The sequence below is a fragment of the Leptosomus discolor genome, chromosome 4, assembly GCF_034619465.1.
Source record: "Leptosomus discolor isolate bLepDis1 chromosome 4, bLepDis1.hap2, whole genome shotgun sequence".
Classification (NCBI taxonomy): Eukaryota; Metazoa; Chordata; class Aves; order Leptosomiformes; family Leptosomidae; genus Leptosomus; species Leptosomus discolor.
Genome location: NC_141394.1, coordinates 8,868,739 through 8,883,572, shown reverse-complemented (window position 1 = coordinate 8,883,572; position 14,834 = coordinate 8,868,739). Strand labels below are relative to the sequence as shown.

The window sequence follows — 14,834 nt, the reverse complement described above, 5'->3', positions numbered from 1 at the left end:
AACAGAGGAACCAGGCTATGCACGATCCCGGTCTGGATAAAGAGTAATGCCACGTAGCTCGGTGTTATTTCCTGGAAGCTGACAAAAGGGGTCGATGCTAATAACTGTCAGCGCGTGCATATAAACAGTTGTCTGATTTGTTTGATTTTTTTCTTTTGTGGTTTGTTTTGGTTTCTTTTTTAATAGAAAGAGCATTATTCATGAGGTCCTCTACTGACGATCACAAGTGAGTCGGAGAAGCAAGGGGTTTGACGGTGAAGGAGATTGTCCTTATGTGGGTCCCCCGCCCTTGCGTGCTACCTGACCTTCTGCAGCTCCTGTCTCAGCCAGGAGGGCAGGGGCTGCCCCAGCCTGTGCAGCAGCTTGGACAACTCCACGTTGTGGTCTCTGTAGTAACTCGACAGAAATGCTCGAGACTGAGAAGGGTGAGAAAAAAACAACAGTCAGAGAAGGAAACCCAGACGACAGCAGGTTTTGGCAGGTGCTCCCAGAGAGGGGCTCTTAACAGGGGGCAATTCATCTCCTGTTCTTCAAAGCTCATTGAAACTTTCTGATTTTTTAAAAATATAGAACCGCAGAATGGTTTGGGTTGGAAGGGACCTCAAAGACCATCTAGTTCCAACCCCCCTGCCATGGCAGGGGCACCTCCTTCTAGACCAGGTTCAAGCCAGGGAAAATAATCATCACCGTCATCATCAGTGTGTTTATTTTAGGAGTCAAACATGTGGTCAGTATTAAAAAATGTTAAATCTAAAATGTAAGCCCTTACCTCTTGGTCCATTGGTGGGTATTTTCGACCTTTGCTTTTTCCCAGGCACTTTGTTTTCCCTCCTTCCAATAACTGGCACCAAAAGCCTTTCTGAGGGTCAAACCTACAGAGGATTGTATTGTTTGTAAGACCTGACTACAGAAGAATCTGCCAGCTACTAAGACATCAGTGTTAGCCAACAATTATTGCTGCACATACCTATCTAGATGACTGAAATACTGAGGACAGAGTGGGAAACGGCTTTCATCTCTTGTGAAAGCTCTGGGAGTTCATTTTTCCCACAAGTTTGCCGTGGGAGCGGCTCACGGCAAGAAGTTTCTCACATTGTGCTTTACCTACAGTACCTAAATTTTATTCTAGTTGTCCAGCATAAAGAGTGCAAGTTTTAAGCATCGATCTGTAGGATGCCAGTCAAGGTCCTGAGCCTCAGTCTCAAGGATCTCTCGCAGCCCCACTCCAGACTGTGACTCACATTTTATTGTCTGGTTTTGGTCAGAGATTTTATTCATGTCAAACTGCTCCGTGTGTGTCTCTGGGTTGCTAATGTTGTGATCAATTGACACTTGAACGAAGAACATTGCGTTGAAAAAATTACTAATCAGCTCTTTTCCTGGAATTAGGTGCAGTCTGTTCTCAAGGACATTATCAGCTGTGCCTAAGAAAAGCTCCCCGCATGGCTAGCTGGAGCTGACGCAGTTGTAGGTTGGCACTGTCAGGGTGTGAGGGGTTAAAAAGGGCAAGCGGATCTATTTGCTGGCCTCAACAGGCAGAGACACAATCCCCAGGTCTATTTATGCAGAAAAGTATGTGATCGTTGCGTGACTATGGAACGATGAGAAATTTAATATTGAAATGTTTTATGTTGAATTTTGAGTGAAATAAACAGCGTTCAGGTCTGCTGAAAGAACTGCTGGTTGGTTGTTGATAATTTAACTGCACCTGAGAAGCTGCTTGTTCCGTATGATTAGATCTAAATATCATTTTCATTCCAAAGATGGCATTATAACATAAACACTGTCTTTGCAGTCTTATCTGAAATATGCAATTTGATTTTGCTGTCTAAAATTCAAAGATATAGGAATTTTAGATTAAGGCTTTCAAACACGTACCCACTAAGGAATGAACAACACGCAGCGTTAAGTTTTGAATTTATTGCTATGGGACTTGCAGCATGCATAAAACATTGAAAAGGTTCACATTTCTGCTATTCAGCAGATGTTTGAAAAGGGTGAAGCATAATTGGCTGGAACACGGAGTTAATTAGTTACAAACTACCTTTTTTGCCCTGGGTCTACCCCTACGACACGGGTGCACCTGCGATTTGCTGCTGTACATAAATAAACTAATTTCTGGAGAAGGGTGAACCTTCTTCACGGTTTTTTTCTTGCCTGGCCAATTATTGCAGGCCTGACCCTTGTTTCCTAAATTGTCTCAGTAGCTGTATCAATTAAAAATAATAAATCATTGATTAAATGGATATATCGATGATAGACTCGTTTCTACTTTGGCCTTTTCCATCTGCTCATTGCATGGTGAAGTACTTTAGCTGGCTTGCACTAATTTCCCAGGAGAAGCGGCAATATAGTGTGCTGGGTAAAAGCAAAGCTGCAAAGCTATGCCCCAAACAATTTTTCCGCCTCAGAAGGTGCATATTGAACATTATGACGAGAATGTGCAAATTTGGGGAGGGGAAAAGAGGGTAAGACAGCCCGGGCTGTCTTTGACCCATTGCGTTCAGGTATTATGAAACTCTCAGGACTCCTGGAAACGTAATTGGGCACAACGGAAGTATTTATCTAAAAATAGTGATAGTCTTAAGGCTAAACTTACAAGTGAGCTTTTTAAAGCAGTCGGCAGAAACCTGTTCTCCAGCCCTGCTTATCTTTTCTTCCCTTGCAGAGTAAGGCTGTGGGAGATGCAGGGTTGAACACCCGTACGCCCACCCCACCGTTTGGGAAGTCAACACCTGATGCTAGAGGTGGGGAGGGTCCCTGCAAGGGCAGGGCTAAGCGATGCTACTGTGAGGATCTTTCTCTTATTTTCTAACAAAACGTAGGAGCACTCCGAGAGAAAACATTTACTTAAGCATGCTCCCCTAATCCTGTCTTTTCCTTTCCCTCCTGTTGTTCACACGAGGGAAAAAGAGGGAATTCTCCCCTGGGAGGCTGGATGTGGAGCTGCCTCTGTGGGCAGAGCGGGGCGTGATGAGCTGGGCTGGAGGAAGGAGTGTTTTGGCTGCCCTTTGCCAAAGCCAAGTTCTGTCCTGCCTCCTTCCTTTGCTGTCTGCTGAGAACAACAAAGGAAGAAGGGAAACACCAGCCCACACTACCCTGGACCATGAGTCATCTGAGGATGTCGGGCATGAGATACATCTTCCTAGCAGTCAGTGGAGCTTTGATCGGGCCATCATGTGATTAAAAGGAAAGGTCTTTTCTAACTTTAGTCCCATGTGTCCTAGGTTTCTGTTCATTAAGTTCAGATACTTAAAAAATTTAAGCCCTTGGTCACTCTCTGTGAAAACAAGTGGATGGGGGAGAGGTGGGAAGCGTTTCTTCAGTGCTGTGTGGAAACTTCATGAAGCCACTGACTAGTTTCCCTCTCCTAGCAGTTTGTGCAGGGATCCCAATGTCTTTCTATTGATGGCTTTACTGTAAATCCTCGCAACACTAGTGGATTTTCCCCCTTTGTTTTCACTACTCTAATAAAAAGTGCAGGTCATACAATGACAGAATAGTTTGGGTTGGAAGGGACCTTTAGAGGCCATCTAGTCCAACCCCCCTGCAGTGAGCTGGGGAATCTTTAGTTGCACCAGGTTACTCAGAGCCCCGTCCAACCTAACCTTGAATGTTTCCAGGGATGGGGCTTCTACAACCTCTCTGGGCAACTTTTGCCACTGTTTCACCACCCTCATCATAAAAAATTTCTTCCTCATATCCAGTCTGAATCTAGGTCCTCTTCGGCAGTGTGTGTAAGGAGCGGCGACCTAGTTGCCCCTCTCAGCTGTGGCTCTTACAAACCCAGCAGGGTGTGCACGTCTCTCCAGATGCCTGAGCCCTGCCTCTGTCTACCCCCTGCTCTGATTAGTACCTTCCTTCTGCCTGGGTTGATTTTACTCTCCTGAGGGACATTCACATAATTACTCAGGGTGATGAATTTGTTGCTCACTAGTGTTTGTGGGACTGGGTCCTTAGGCTGCTTTGTGACAACTTTAAAAATATGTGGTATACAGTTATTAGGCAGTAATGACTAGGAACGATCCTATGCAATCTTTTTTACTTTGACAGTCCTACCATAAAGCAACTACAATGTTTAATGCATTTTCCTCTTCCATCCTATATCCATACAGGAGTGTGTGCTTCCATAGTACATTTGCATTCTTGATGCCTCTAAACAGTGGTTGCATAATTTTATAGATCTGTTTACAATCCATTTTTTCCTGTCCAAACAAATATGAGAGGCCAAATTTTTTTCCCGGTGTGCAGCTCCACTGACTTTAATTTAGTTACCAAAAGGAAGATATATACATGTGGGTGTGTTTTTTTAAAAACCTAGCAGAAGGCGCTGCAGATGTGCGGCAGCAGTTGTTCAAACATCGGTTGTTCATCTGTGTATTCAAACTCCGCCTCTATTTCATCCGCTTCGGAAACCAATGATTTAAAAAATTACATTCTGAAGTCCAAAACTTTTCCTCTAGAAAAAGACTTTGGCAGAGCAATATTCTTAAGACCCAAGTTTAGGTGTACAGACTAAATTCTTCTGTGCCGTGTGTCTGCCTACCACCAGGTAAATGCTTGGCAGAACTGGCTCAACGCTATATGAAAATGGGATTAGGGAATGATATGTTTGTCCTGCGTTAAATGCAAACAACCGAAAAAACCATCTGACCAGATGAACCTTATCATCCTGAGTGCTTTTAACCCAATCTCTCTTGCTAGACTCCTATAGGAATGTGATAAAAACGTTTAAGCCACACTTTTCCCACCTGACACTAAGTGGTCTTCAGCTTCTGGAGGCTGTCATAAGGTTCAACAGCCTGACGCGCAAACGTGTGCTGAGCTCTTACACGCACAACTCACACCAACCGAATGTACGTTTTAAACAGTGCAGCCATGCAAGCAAAACTGAGAAAACAAGTCCTGGGCATCCCCGACTGAATGCTCAAACGTAGCAGACACTTTATACATGACTCTGGGCCTTTGTTCTGCGCCTAACACAAAATATTGAGCAGTCGTTTGTTCTGTATGTTGTGCCAAGTAGAGTTTGCATGCGGAAATGTACGCAGTCACGCAGTTAAATTCCGTGATGTATTATATGTATGCAAGCTAAGGGGAAACTGGATGGGTGTTAAACATGACTTTAAGAAAACCCCAAGCTTTGCAAAATTATCATTGTTGTAGTGTGTTTTTTGTTTGTTTGTAATTAATGATCGAGTGATCTTGGTAGGAGGGGATGTACACTATGATCCCATGGGGCAGATAATAAAGGAACAGACTCACGTTAGAGCTTCAGAGTAATTATAATGAGGAGAGACTCCAAGAAACTTCTGCACTTCATCCATCACAGTAGCTGGGTCACTTCTTAGCTGCTGTCCATCAATAATAAGCAACTGTAGGGGTAAATATGTTAGCTATTTAGAAACAGGACTAAGGTTAACGAAAGAATGACATTATTTCCATTCTGTGACAAGATGGATTTAAATTAGCGTGTGACTTTGTACAGTGCTAATAACAATCATATGCGTGAAACTTTTTTTAGATTTACTTTTTACTGTATGATGTTGAGTTTGTATAGGTGGGCACCTTGTAACTTTGTGTGCGCTGTCGTTCAAATGCAAGAGTTATGTCTCACAAGCCAAACATGAGTCTTAGAGAATTCTGAGAAAAGGACATAAGGAAAGAATGTAAAAATGGTACTGAGGTTTACAATGTCTCCATAGAAAATCTGGTGTGGAATAAGAGAAATAACAAAAAGCTCATATATACCATAGAATTAAATGTTCAGAAACTATACAATTACATGCTCAAAAGTGATATTGTGGCAATTGATTTGATACCAGCGTATCAACCATATAGGCTTGCAAAACTGTTAGCAAAGGGCTTTTTTATGTTGTTTTTAATTGAAGATTGATGTGATGTAGAGGCACATGGACCTCCACAAGCAAATGTTAAGACAATGTGTCAAAACCTACTGGAGTACCAAGCCATATTACTAATAACTATTCTGGGCAGGCGTGTTTTATATTTATTGCGAAGGCTTATTATGAATTATTAAGTTTTTGAGTGCACAGGCCAAGTGAATGCACATTACTGAGTGCCCATTAGCAGGCACTGTGAGTGCACTCTCTGTTAAGCATTAAGAATGAGTGCATTTTGTTGTGTATCTTGTAAAATTAATCACTATAACTATGAAACATGAGTGGTTACCGGTTTTACAAGAAATATGTCAGTGTGCCCCTGAATGTTTATTTAGAGGGCTGCACTCGCTCTTCACTACAGCAGGAGAAGGAGAGAAATCTTCATGAGAAGGGGCGGCAGCCCTGGGTGAGGGCAGAGAAGGAGCACGAGTAACAGGGCACGGGATGTTCGGACCCCTTTGCGTGCTCTGAATTTGCCAGGACAGCCCCTTCACCTTCAGAGGAATAAGCTGGGACGTGGTGCCCTGTTTGCTCCTAGGGCAATACTGCCTGGGGATGGCCCTTGCTGCAAGCTCAACTGCTTTAGTCAGTACTCCTTCCCCATTTATGAAAGAGTGGAAAGGCCAGAGATGAAAAAAAGAAAGTAAATGACTAACTGAGACTTTCTCCTTTCTCCTGGAAATGGTATTGACCTGCTTCTCCTCTTTGTAGTACAGCTGAGACTGTACAAAAAGAAGAATGAGGATTGCAAAAAGACAGAGCTTCTATTTCTTTTTGTTTTTCCAGGTCCCTGACTGAATAGACAACACTCAGTTCTACCTCCTCTCAGCAAAATTCTGTTCCACATAGAGCGGCCTCTGGAGATACTTGTTGATTATGCTTGCTCATTAAATACTCTTTAACAACTTTTTATTGCAGTGGGTAGACATATGAACTGAGCTACGAATTTGTCAAACCTTCCCACAATATCTCACGCTGCAGCTGCTTGTTTCTTGGGACCCAGGAGCCTTCACAACCTTGGCTGATCCTGGAAGGAAACCCCAAAGTCCCCCACCAAGCCCATGGGGCCACAGTTCATAGCATTTTCCTGTTGCAAGTTTTCTATCAGAAGACAGAAAAATCAACACACTTCTGCCAAATATTTGAGGGTCGATGAGCTTGGTGAAACAATGGGTTGGGAATTACCTGTGAAGCAGGGTAATGAGTTAACCATCTTTCGATATGGACAGCATACCATCCGGGTGTCAGGCATCTCTTCTGGAGAGTCCTTATCTCTGAGGGCGCCCAATGGCTGGAGGTAATGACTTCATAAAAATTGAACTTCAGGGCAGCAGGGTCCTCATGGGATCGCTGATGCTAACAGGAGATATTTAGACACATATCACAAGGATGCTGAAGATTAAGCTGTAAGCTTCCTGCGAGCTTGTTGGAGGGCTGTGCTGGCACGGCCAGCCTGGCTGCAGCCCGCAGCAACCCCTCGGCTCCCCGCCGGTGCCGTTTCTGCCGGGTAGGAGCCGGGGCAGGGGGGTGAGGAAGCAGGATGAGGCCACCATTCAGTCAAAGGCCCTCCTGGGGCAGGCGGGAGGGGAGCTGAGGAGCTAAATTCTGCCAAAGTAGGCACAGGTTTTTTTACTGCTTTGCGTCTTGCATTGGCAGTTGTAAAGGTGCAAATGAGCTATCAAAAAGGGTGCGAACTGCAGCCCTGGGCCATGTTCTGTTCCTTGCAGAACTCATAATAACGGTATCAGAAATGGTGTATTTTATGTTTATTGCAAGGTTATTAATTTGTGTCTGTTTTAACAGTGCTTTTAGTATTTCCTTTCTCTGTATTTTACATGCATGCTTAAATGTCTCTATAAAAATAGGGTTTTTAAATAGAGAAGACTTTGTTATGGAAAGGTGTGGGCTTGGTAAAAGGCAAGAAAGAGCATCCTAGAGTTTCCTCAGAAAAACAACAGGCTTTCTTTTGTTTCCAAGGAGAGGGAAAAAAACCCTGCAACTCTCTAGACACAGCTCTTTTTAACTCCTCGGTAACTTTAGAAGACACTGCATACATTTGTACACCACCGCACACTGCTCAGCTTACAAGCTGGAGGAAGGATGAGAGGGACCAGATTCTCAGCTCCAAGAGCTCTGATCTTCTAGCTAGGCCATGCTTATTTTCCCCCGTGTATCTCCCTGGGCAAGGAGCACTGCTTTTCCTCTATGCAGTGTCAGCTGTAATTGAGATTAAACTGTTTGTTTACAGCTGGTGGCAGCTCTGTGCTGAGAAGTTTCATCATTTATGACACTGGTGTCACAGGTGCCAACTGCAAAAGCTGGCATTCAGCATCCTTCCACTTGTACGCCGTGCAAATGCTTTGCAATAAATCCCATTCTTGCTCAAGGACATCAACTCTCACTGATGCTGGCCATCATCCCCTGCTACTGGTTTCACTGTCAGTTTCTCGAAGGCAAGGTCCGTACCTGGTACCAGGAATACGCCCGGTCGGATGGGTCGATGAGGATGGTGATGATCTTGGCCTTGGGGATGAGGGAAGCAGCTCGCTTAGGGGCTTCCTCAGAATGGAAATAGTTGGCACTTTTCTCAAAGAGGAGGTCAGTGGTGGTGTTGGAAGGAGTGGGGAAGAAATCCATGTACCTGGGAGGTGAAGAAACTAGTTAGAAGTATTACAAAAGGGTCATATCCCTGTGCTTCCCATTTCATGGTAGGTGAAAAGGTGAGTTTTCAGACATAATTCTCAAGAAACAAAATTTAATTTCTCAACTCACTCCAGAACTGGAATAAGGGGAACACGTCTTGGCTTTTACATGGTGCGGGTAATAGCTAAAGCCTCCATGAAGTCAGGTAATTAGGTTTTTCCTTTGATGGATGGGATTTTTGCTAATAAGTTCAATGTCAAAGGGATATCTTTCACCAGTTTGGAGTCAGTTCAGTTTTAGCTGCAGAACAAAATGGGAAAAGCTTCAAAATGCCAGCCATCTAATTTTAACATTGTTGAAATATTTCATTTTGGAACTGACAAATCTTTTCTTTTAGACGGTCTCAGAATGCAAGATTTGAATTTTGGCTTTGCATGGTCTTTTGCACTTAAAATTGATTGGATGTGAAAGTAAGTAAAACAGAAGGTTCAACTGGAAGCATGAAGAATTCAAATGAGGCAGAAGATAAAGTTGGTTTGGAGGCATTTTGCTGTCCCTTTAATTTTGCTGAGCACTCTGGGAACGTCCAGTTTTGGTGGGACTAAATGTTTTTCGTCTCCTTTCTATGGAAATGAAGTGTGTGGGCCCTCACCCTGAACACAGGAAGCTACCAACTTCGGAACCTGCAGGCCAGTTTCAGTGAAGCGTGGCAGGAGAGGTCCCTGAGAGGCCAGCCTCTCCCTCTACGTGTTCTGCAAAGGCCTGCAGAGGAGAGACCCCTGCCCCGCATTGCCCCTCCTTCATCTCCGAGTGTATTACACTGCGTACTCTACAATAGCAGTGGGTTTCTCTTTCTTTATGCAGTATGGAAAAACATTTCTTTCCCTTTACTTTTCATGACACCCTGAACCGAGAAGCTGGTCTCTCAGTTGAGGGGACAGCCTGCTTTTATCGGTCAGCCTCGTTTGCTCCCCACGCTCTCCATGCCGTATGTGGGCAAGGACAACCGCTCCAGATTAATCTGTTTCTGTGTGGTGTGATGTTTGTCTTATATTTCAGTTTTCACACAAGGACGAGAACTGCTGTTCCCTGTGGAAGCGAAAGCCTTACAAAAATACTTTTCTTAAGCAAGAACGGTAAAAGCAATATTTAAAATTATGATAGGAATACGAGCTGAAATGCTTTACAGTATGGGTTTTTTTCTCGTGAAGAGACAAATTGAATCTTACTTCATGAAAAGCTGCTTTTGAAGAAAAAGAGTATAATTCAGTATAGATATGGTTGTGAAAAGGCAGAGATGCTATTCAGCACGAAGAGAAAACATCATAACTGAGCTGGCTATTGTATTCGATCGTGAAAAAAATAAGAAAATTGTTACTGTAATCTCTAAGCAAAATTAAGGACTTGATTAAATGTCCCATCATTACAAGTTAGTTTCTTTCTGTCTGATAAGGCCGAGCATAACAATTTCATCCAGTAATTATGTCGATGTCATACATGCTTCTGTAATTGTTCCATTGTGATTTACCGTGTATTAATAATGAATACTTCTTTTTTGTTATTCTTCTTACCAGTCAATTCCCTTGTGATAGTTGTTTCCATTGAAGAACTGAACTTCTTCAAAAGTTTTTGGACTAGGGAGATTACTGATAATGGAAGGATGCATCAGAAGAAATAAATAAAGTGCTGTTGTTCCTACAACAACAAAAAGAGATGCCATTAGGAAATAGAAAATAACCCCTTTGACTTTATTCATTCAAGAAAAGTACTTTAAATCGATGCATGCTGAGATACACAGGAAAATTAGATTACCATTTACAAGAAAGTTGCCTATTGATGCAGGGTCCATGTAAGCACGTGGGGGAGGGGGTGGTGTATATGTGCAGATTCTCTGCTCATCAGACTTCTCCCTCAGTTTCCAAACTCTGAATTCTGCTCTCTAACACAAGCACGATATTGCTGTTGATGCCATTGTTTGCTCGACTGTGTATTTAACCAGTGAGGGAATCTGGCCTGAACACGTTTGTTTTCAAACTGTTCATGTTGCACAAAACTTTTCCAAAGCACTCATTGTGGGATTATGCTTTTGTCTCTCCCAGAGCTGCACTTTTTTCCTGCGTGTATTTTTCCTGGGAGTCTGCTATTAAGGAATAAATTGTCTATTTCAATGCTAACAAACCTGTGTGCAATAAGTATGTTTTAAAATCCCAGTAACAGGACTTTTATGTTATTTCAGACATATTATCATATATATATATATATTTGTTATGACAAAACCAACTAGAAATTGTATCTGGTGGTAAACGAAATTTTGGAGAATATGTCTTTAAACTTGCTCTTCAGTGATTTCGTGCTATGCAAACTATCATTGGACTATGAATCAAGGCCTGCTGTCTCTTTGTCACGTAGCAGAATTTCTATATGATCTTGGATTAGTTATTTATTTCCCTGTCTCAGCATCCACTTTCTGTGGTTCACAACAGTAATAGCTGTCTTAGGAGTGGGAATATGTGGCTTAACTCAAATAATGCCCTGAGGCCCTCAGAGGCCTGCAAGGTGGTAAATATAGTTATTGTCAATTAGGGTCTCAAACGATGTTGAAATAATTTGTCAAAGAACTTAATAACACTCTTAACACTGGGCAGCCTGGTAGCATGGGTTTTTATGTGGTGAATGAATGCAATTTTACTACACAAACAATTGCCCCTTTCTGTGGGCAGGGAAGGAGTTACTACCTGAGTCCCGGAGGGATCGGGAGAGAACCATCTCTATAGCGGGGAGTTGGCTTCAGTTTACAGGACACAAATATGCAGATGCAAAAGTGGGGGGCAAATTTATTGTTTCTTACCTGTTTTCTGGGGTCCTATCACAAGAAATTTGGGTAGGTGGTCACAAGTTTTGTCTCTGGACCAAATATCCCTGTGTCGTTTATCATCACATGGATTCTGAAGAAGAAAAGGCGGTTGTGTACATCATGCTGGGGGTATCCTAAATGTTTGCGCGCGTTTGCAGTCTTTGCAGGATCTAACTGTTACGCACTGATGCCAGAGCCTTACACTAAGTAGTAAAATCCCACATGTCCTCATAAGGGATTATTTTTGATGGATATTGAGCACTCTGGTAAGGATGGAAGCATAGAGGGACCAAAGTCCTAGGTATCCTTCAGGACCAATCCTTCCAGGGGTCCCAGGGAAGTCAGTAACGCTACACATCTGTGCAAATCCTGGAAGGGTTGGTGTCAAAATCCACCCCCTGTGAGACTTCTCTCCGTTAGTCAGGCTCATTTCATAAACTCAGAGGCCACAGGCACGTAGGTAGGCACGTATGTGGTCCCTTTGCCTAAAATTCCATGTGTATATAATAGTTTTGTATAACTGAGGATGAAGTTCAGTCATTAGGAAAAAAAAAAAAAAAGGAAAAGAAAAAGAAGAAAAACAAAGATTGAAATGCTGATTTAATCAAGTTTTCATTTGAGGTTAAAATGGAAACCTGTGTTAGAATAGCTTCAAGGCATTACTTTCTCAGGTGACAAAATGGTTTCAGAGGCACAGGACTTAGTGCCAATTTTAATTTACATAAGAACCCCAAAGGATGGACGAAATAGAAATGTGGGATATTATTCATCTCCTTATCTTTCTACTACCTATGAATGCAAAATAAAAACGTGTGAACAAAAGACCCCACAGAAAAGGTTAGGATTGACTGCTCTTTAAAGCAGTTACCATATAGATACTGCTTTTGCTGGTAATAGGAGATACAGTTTGCTGGTGAATAAAGGTAGCAAAACATAATGGAGAAAATCATTAACTGATGCTAATCGCTGCAAGTCCACTAAACTCAATGGAAGTATTATGGGTTTATACTTCTTTTACATCTGGGCCAAAAATAATAGGGAAATTTTCTGCTCCTTTTTGCCAGTGTAAGCCCAAAATAACTGCACAGCTCTCTGTGGTGTCACTGTGGATTTATGCCCGCATAGTGAAAAGCACAGCGTGGCACAGCATATTCTGAATAAGAGAAGAGCCAGGTATGTGTAACAGCGATTAGGAAATCACAGTGCTGAGATTACAAGCAGCACTATTGTGCATTTGAAACAGAGATAGAAAACAGTGTGTGCCGAAATCCTTTTCCATTCTTAAAATAGCTGCCCACTCTGTGTTGGCTGAACTGACCCCTCCCGCCCTCCCTTTTCCTCGCTGTTTCATTGAAGAGGGTTCAGATGGTGGGAGATCCTCCTTGTCATTGCAGTGATCCAACGTTAGTGGCTCCCCGTTAAGGGGTGCAATGGATCTGCATTGTGTGCCTTGAGATAGCTGCTCTGCGGGCATCTTACCAATCGTGCCACGCGATCAGTTAACCCAACGCGGTGCATCAGCAAAACTGCAGACAGGAGGGACGGGAAGGGGAGCTTTCTCTCACATAAATGGCCATTAGGTGCTTTTACCATCCCTGATTTGGGATGAGTGGAAGCTAATCCATTTCTAGTCAAAAGCAGTCTCCTCTCAAGAAAATGTAAGTAACCTAAGAAGGCATGCAGGAAGAAATAACATATCTGAATGTGAAGCAGGTTTTTAAATTTTTTTTATTTTTATTTTTTACAGGAAAAGATTCTTATTTCAACAAGTGGATGGTAAGTGGAGGAGGAAGAGGATGTGACATTACCTGCCAAAGAGGGTCCGTCTGCTCCGGGAAGAGCTCAAAGTACTTCTGAGCCAGCTGAACTGGGGGCAGCGTCTGCAGGTTCAGGTTAGTTGAGCTCTTCACAAAGTTGGCTAGGTTCGCAAAGGTGTACAGGCCCAGGCGGTCGTTCCCGTAGTTAGACAAATGGGTCATGAAGATGCTGATCTGGGAGGCAAGAGAAGCCTTTCAGCCACAGGACGGCAGGAGATGGCAGTGTCTGGCTGGAAGGGCGGGCACGGGGGCTCGTGGGAGCTTTGCCAAACCCTCTCCCCCCACCCAAAACCAAAAGAGGGTGATGAAAACCTTAAACTAGCTGTACTTCCTAGCCTCTCTGCGAGCATCAGATCTCCAAACTTGTCACATATGTGCCATTTCTTTAAAATCCCTTATCTGAAGGGATGTATCACTCACGGGCTCCCCATGGACTGGCATTCAGGAGATGCTTTCACAGATATTTTTTTTTTATTCTTCTGTTTTCACTTCTTTTTGCAAACAACATCAAGATCGTTTCTTGCATGCCTCATGTTTACTTCAGCGTTCCTGATCCCTCGGCAGGCGTCCGGGAGGCACTGGCGTACGTGACCGCTCGGTTAGGAGTCCCCAGCGCCACGGCACCTCCGAGGGAGCCGCCCCTCGGACGTGTAGGCAAAGCTTAATTTCAGGGCTGCTGTTTATGGAATTGACTTGAAAATCTGACCAATACACTGTCTCCAAATGCAGGGTTGGGAAGTTTGTTTAAAACGGTGTTCCTGTAAGTAGATGCATAAGTTCTGACATAAAAATTTCAAGCCTTGGTGAATGATGATATCTTAGCTAAATATCTCCATCATTGTTTCCTCCTTAAAGCCAATATAACTTCTGCTTTTTTATCAGCCTTACTATGGCACTCCTTTACATGTCCACTGCTTCGTAGATCTCAGAATTCCTTTCAGAAGGATAAAGAGAATTTGTAAGAATAATGCGAAGAATATGTTTCCCAGTATTTTCTTTATATGAGGTGATCAAACTCAGTTTCATGGCTGCAAAGGCCTGGCTTATCTGTAGATTGTCGTTATTTAGTTTTATGAAGATGCTGTCAAGCTGAGTGTTGTTACTTGACTGTTTTACTCAAGTACATGGACCTAAGATAGGATGTGCAACGACAGTGGAATTTAATTACACTGTTATCAAGAAATAATAAACTAGTGGTAACTGAGCAGTGTATATTTTTCCTCTTTTCCAGCACCATCTCTGAAGTTGACAATAATATGCTGCAGATCACAAAAAGTACAAATTAACTGACGTGACCACAGCAATTAAACGGAACAGAAAGTCAGGTAGTGCACTTCTTAATAATGATACCATGCTACAAAGAGGCCTTGATGCAAAGTAAAAAATCAGAGGTGGAACGTTGGTTACAGCAAACTCCAGAGCATGGCAGTGAGGAATTTGGAGGTTTGCTCTCCTGCTGTAATGCAGAAAAATTCTGGAAAAGGAAAATAAAGCGTCGGCTTAGTGACGACCGCAGACAGCGATCCATTCACCCTCGGGTTGGGCTTGGTTCACAAGAGGAACATAGGCTCAGCACTCTATCTCCTAGCTTTCTGTCCCTGATTTTGGTTAGGTAGC

At 43.0% G+C, this 14,834-nt stretch overlaps 1 protein-coding gene across 1 annotated transcript in view; it reads right to left on the bottom strand.

Moving 5' to 3' along the window:
* Positions 1 to 296: 296 nt before the first annotated feature.
* Positions 297 to 14,834, bottom strand: part of LOC104350435 (N-heparan sulfate sulfotransferase 4) — an 83,343-nt gene continuing 68,805 nt past the window's right edge. Inside the window, exons 6-13 of the mRNA XM_086463968.1 lie at positions 13,209 to 13,391; positions 11,395 to 11,491; positions 10,118 to 10,241; positions 8,370 to 8,544; positions 7,089 to 7,259; positions 5,266 to 5,375; positions 770 to 872; positions 297 to 416 (exon numbers count right to left, since the gene is read on the bottom strand). Coding sequence (XP_086320094.1) covers positions 297 to 416; positions 770 to 872; positions 5,266 to 5,375; positions 7,089 to 7,259; positions 8,370 to 8,544; positions 10,118 to 10,241; positions 11,395 to 11,491; positions 13,209 to 13,391 — 1,083 coding nt within the window. The remainder of the gene's footprint in view (positions 417 to 769; positions 873 to 5,265; positions 5,376 to 7,088; positions 7,260 to 8,369; positions 8,545 to 10,117; positions 10,242 to 11,394; positions 11,492 to 13,208; positions 13,392 to 14,834) is intronic.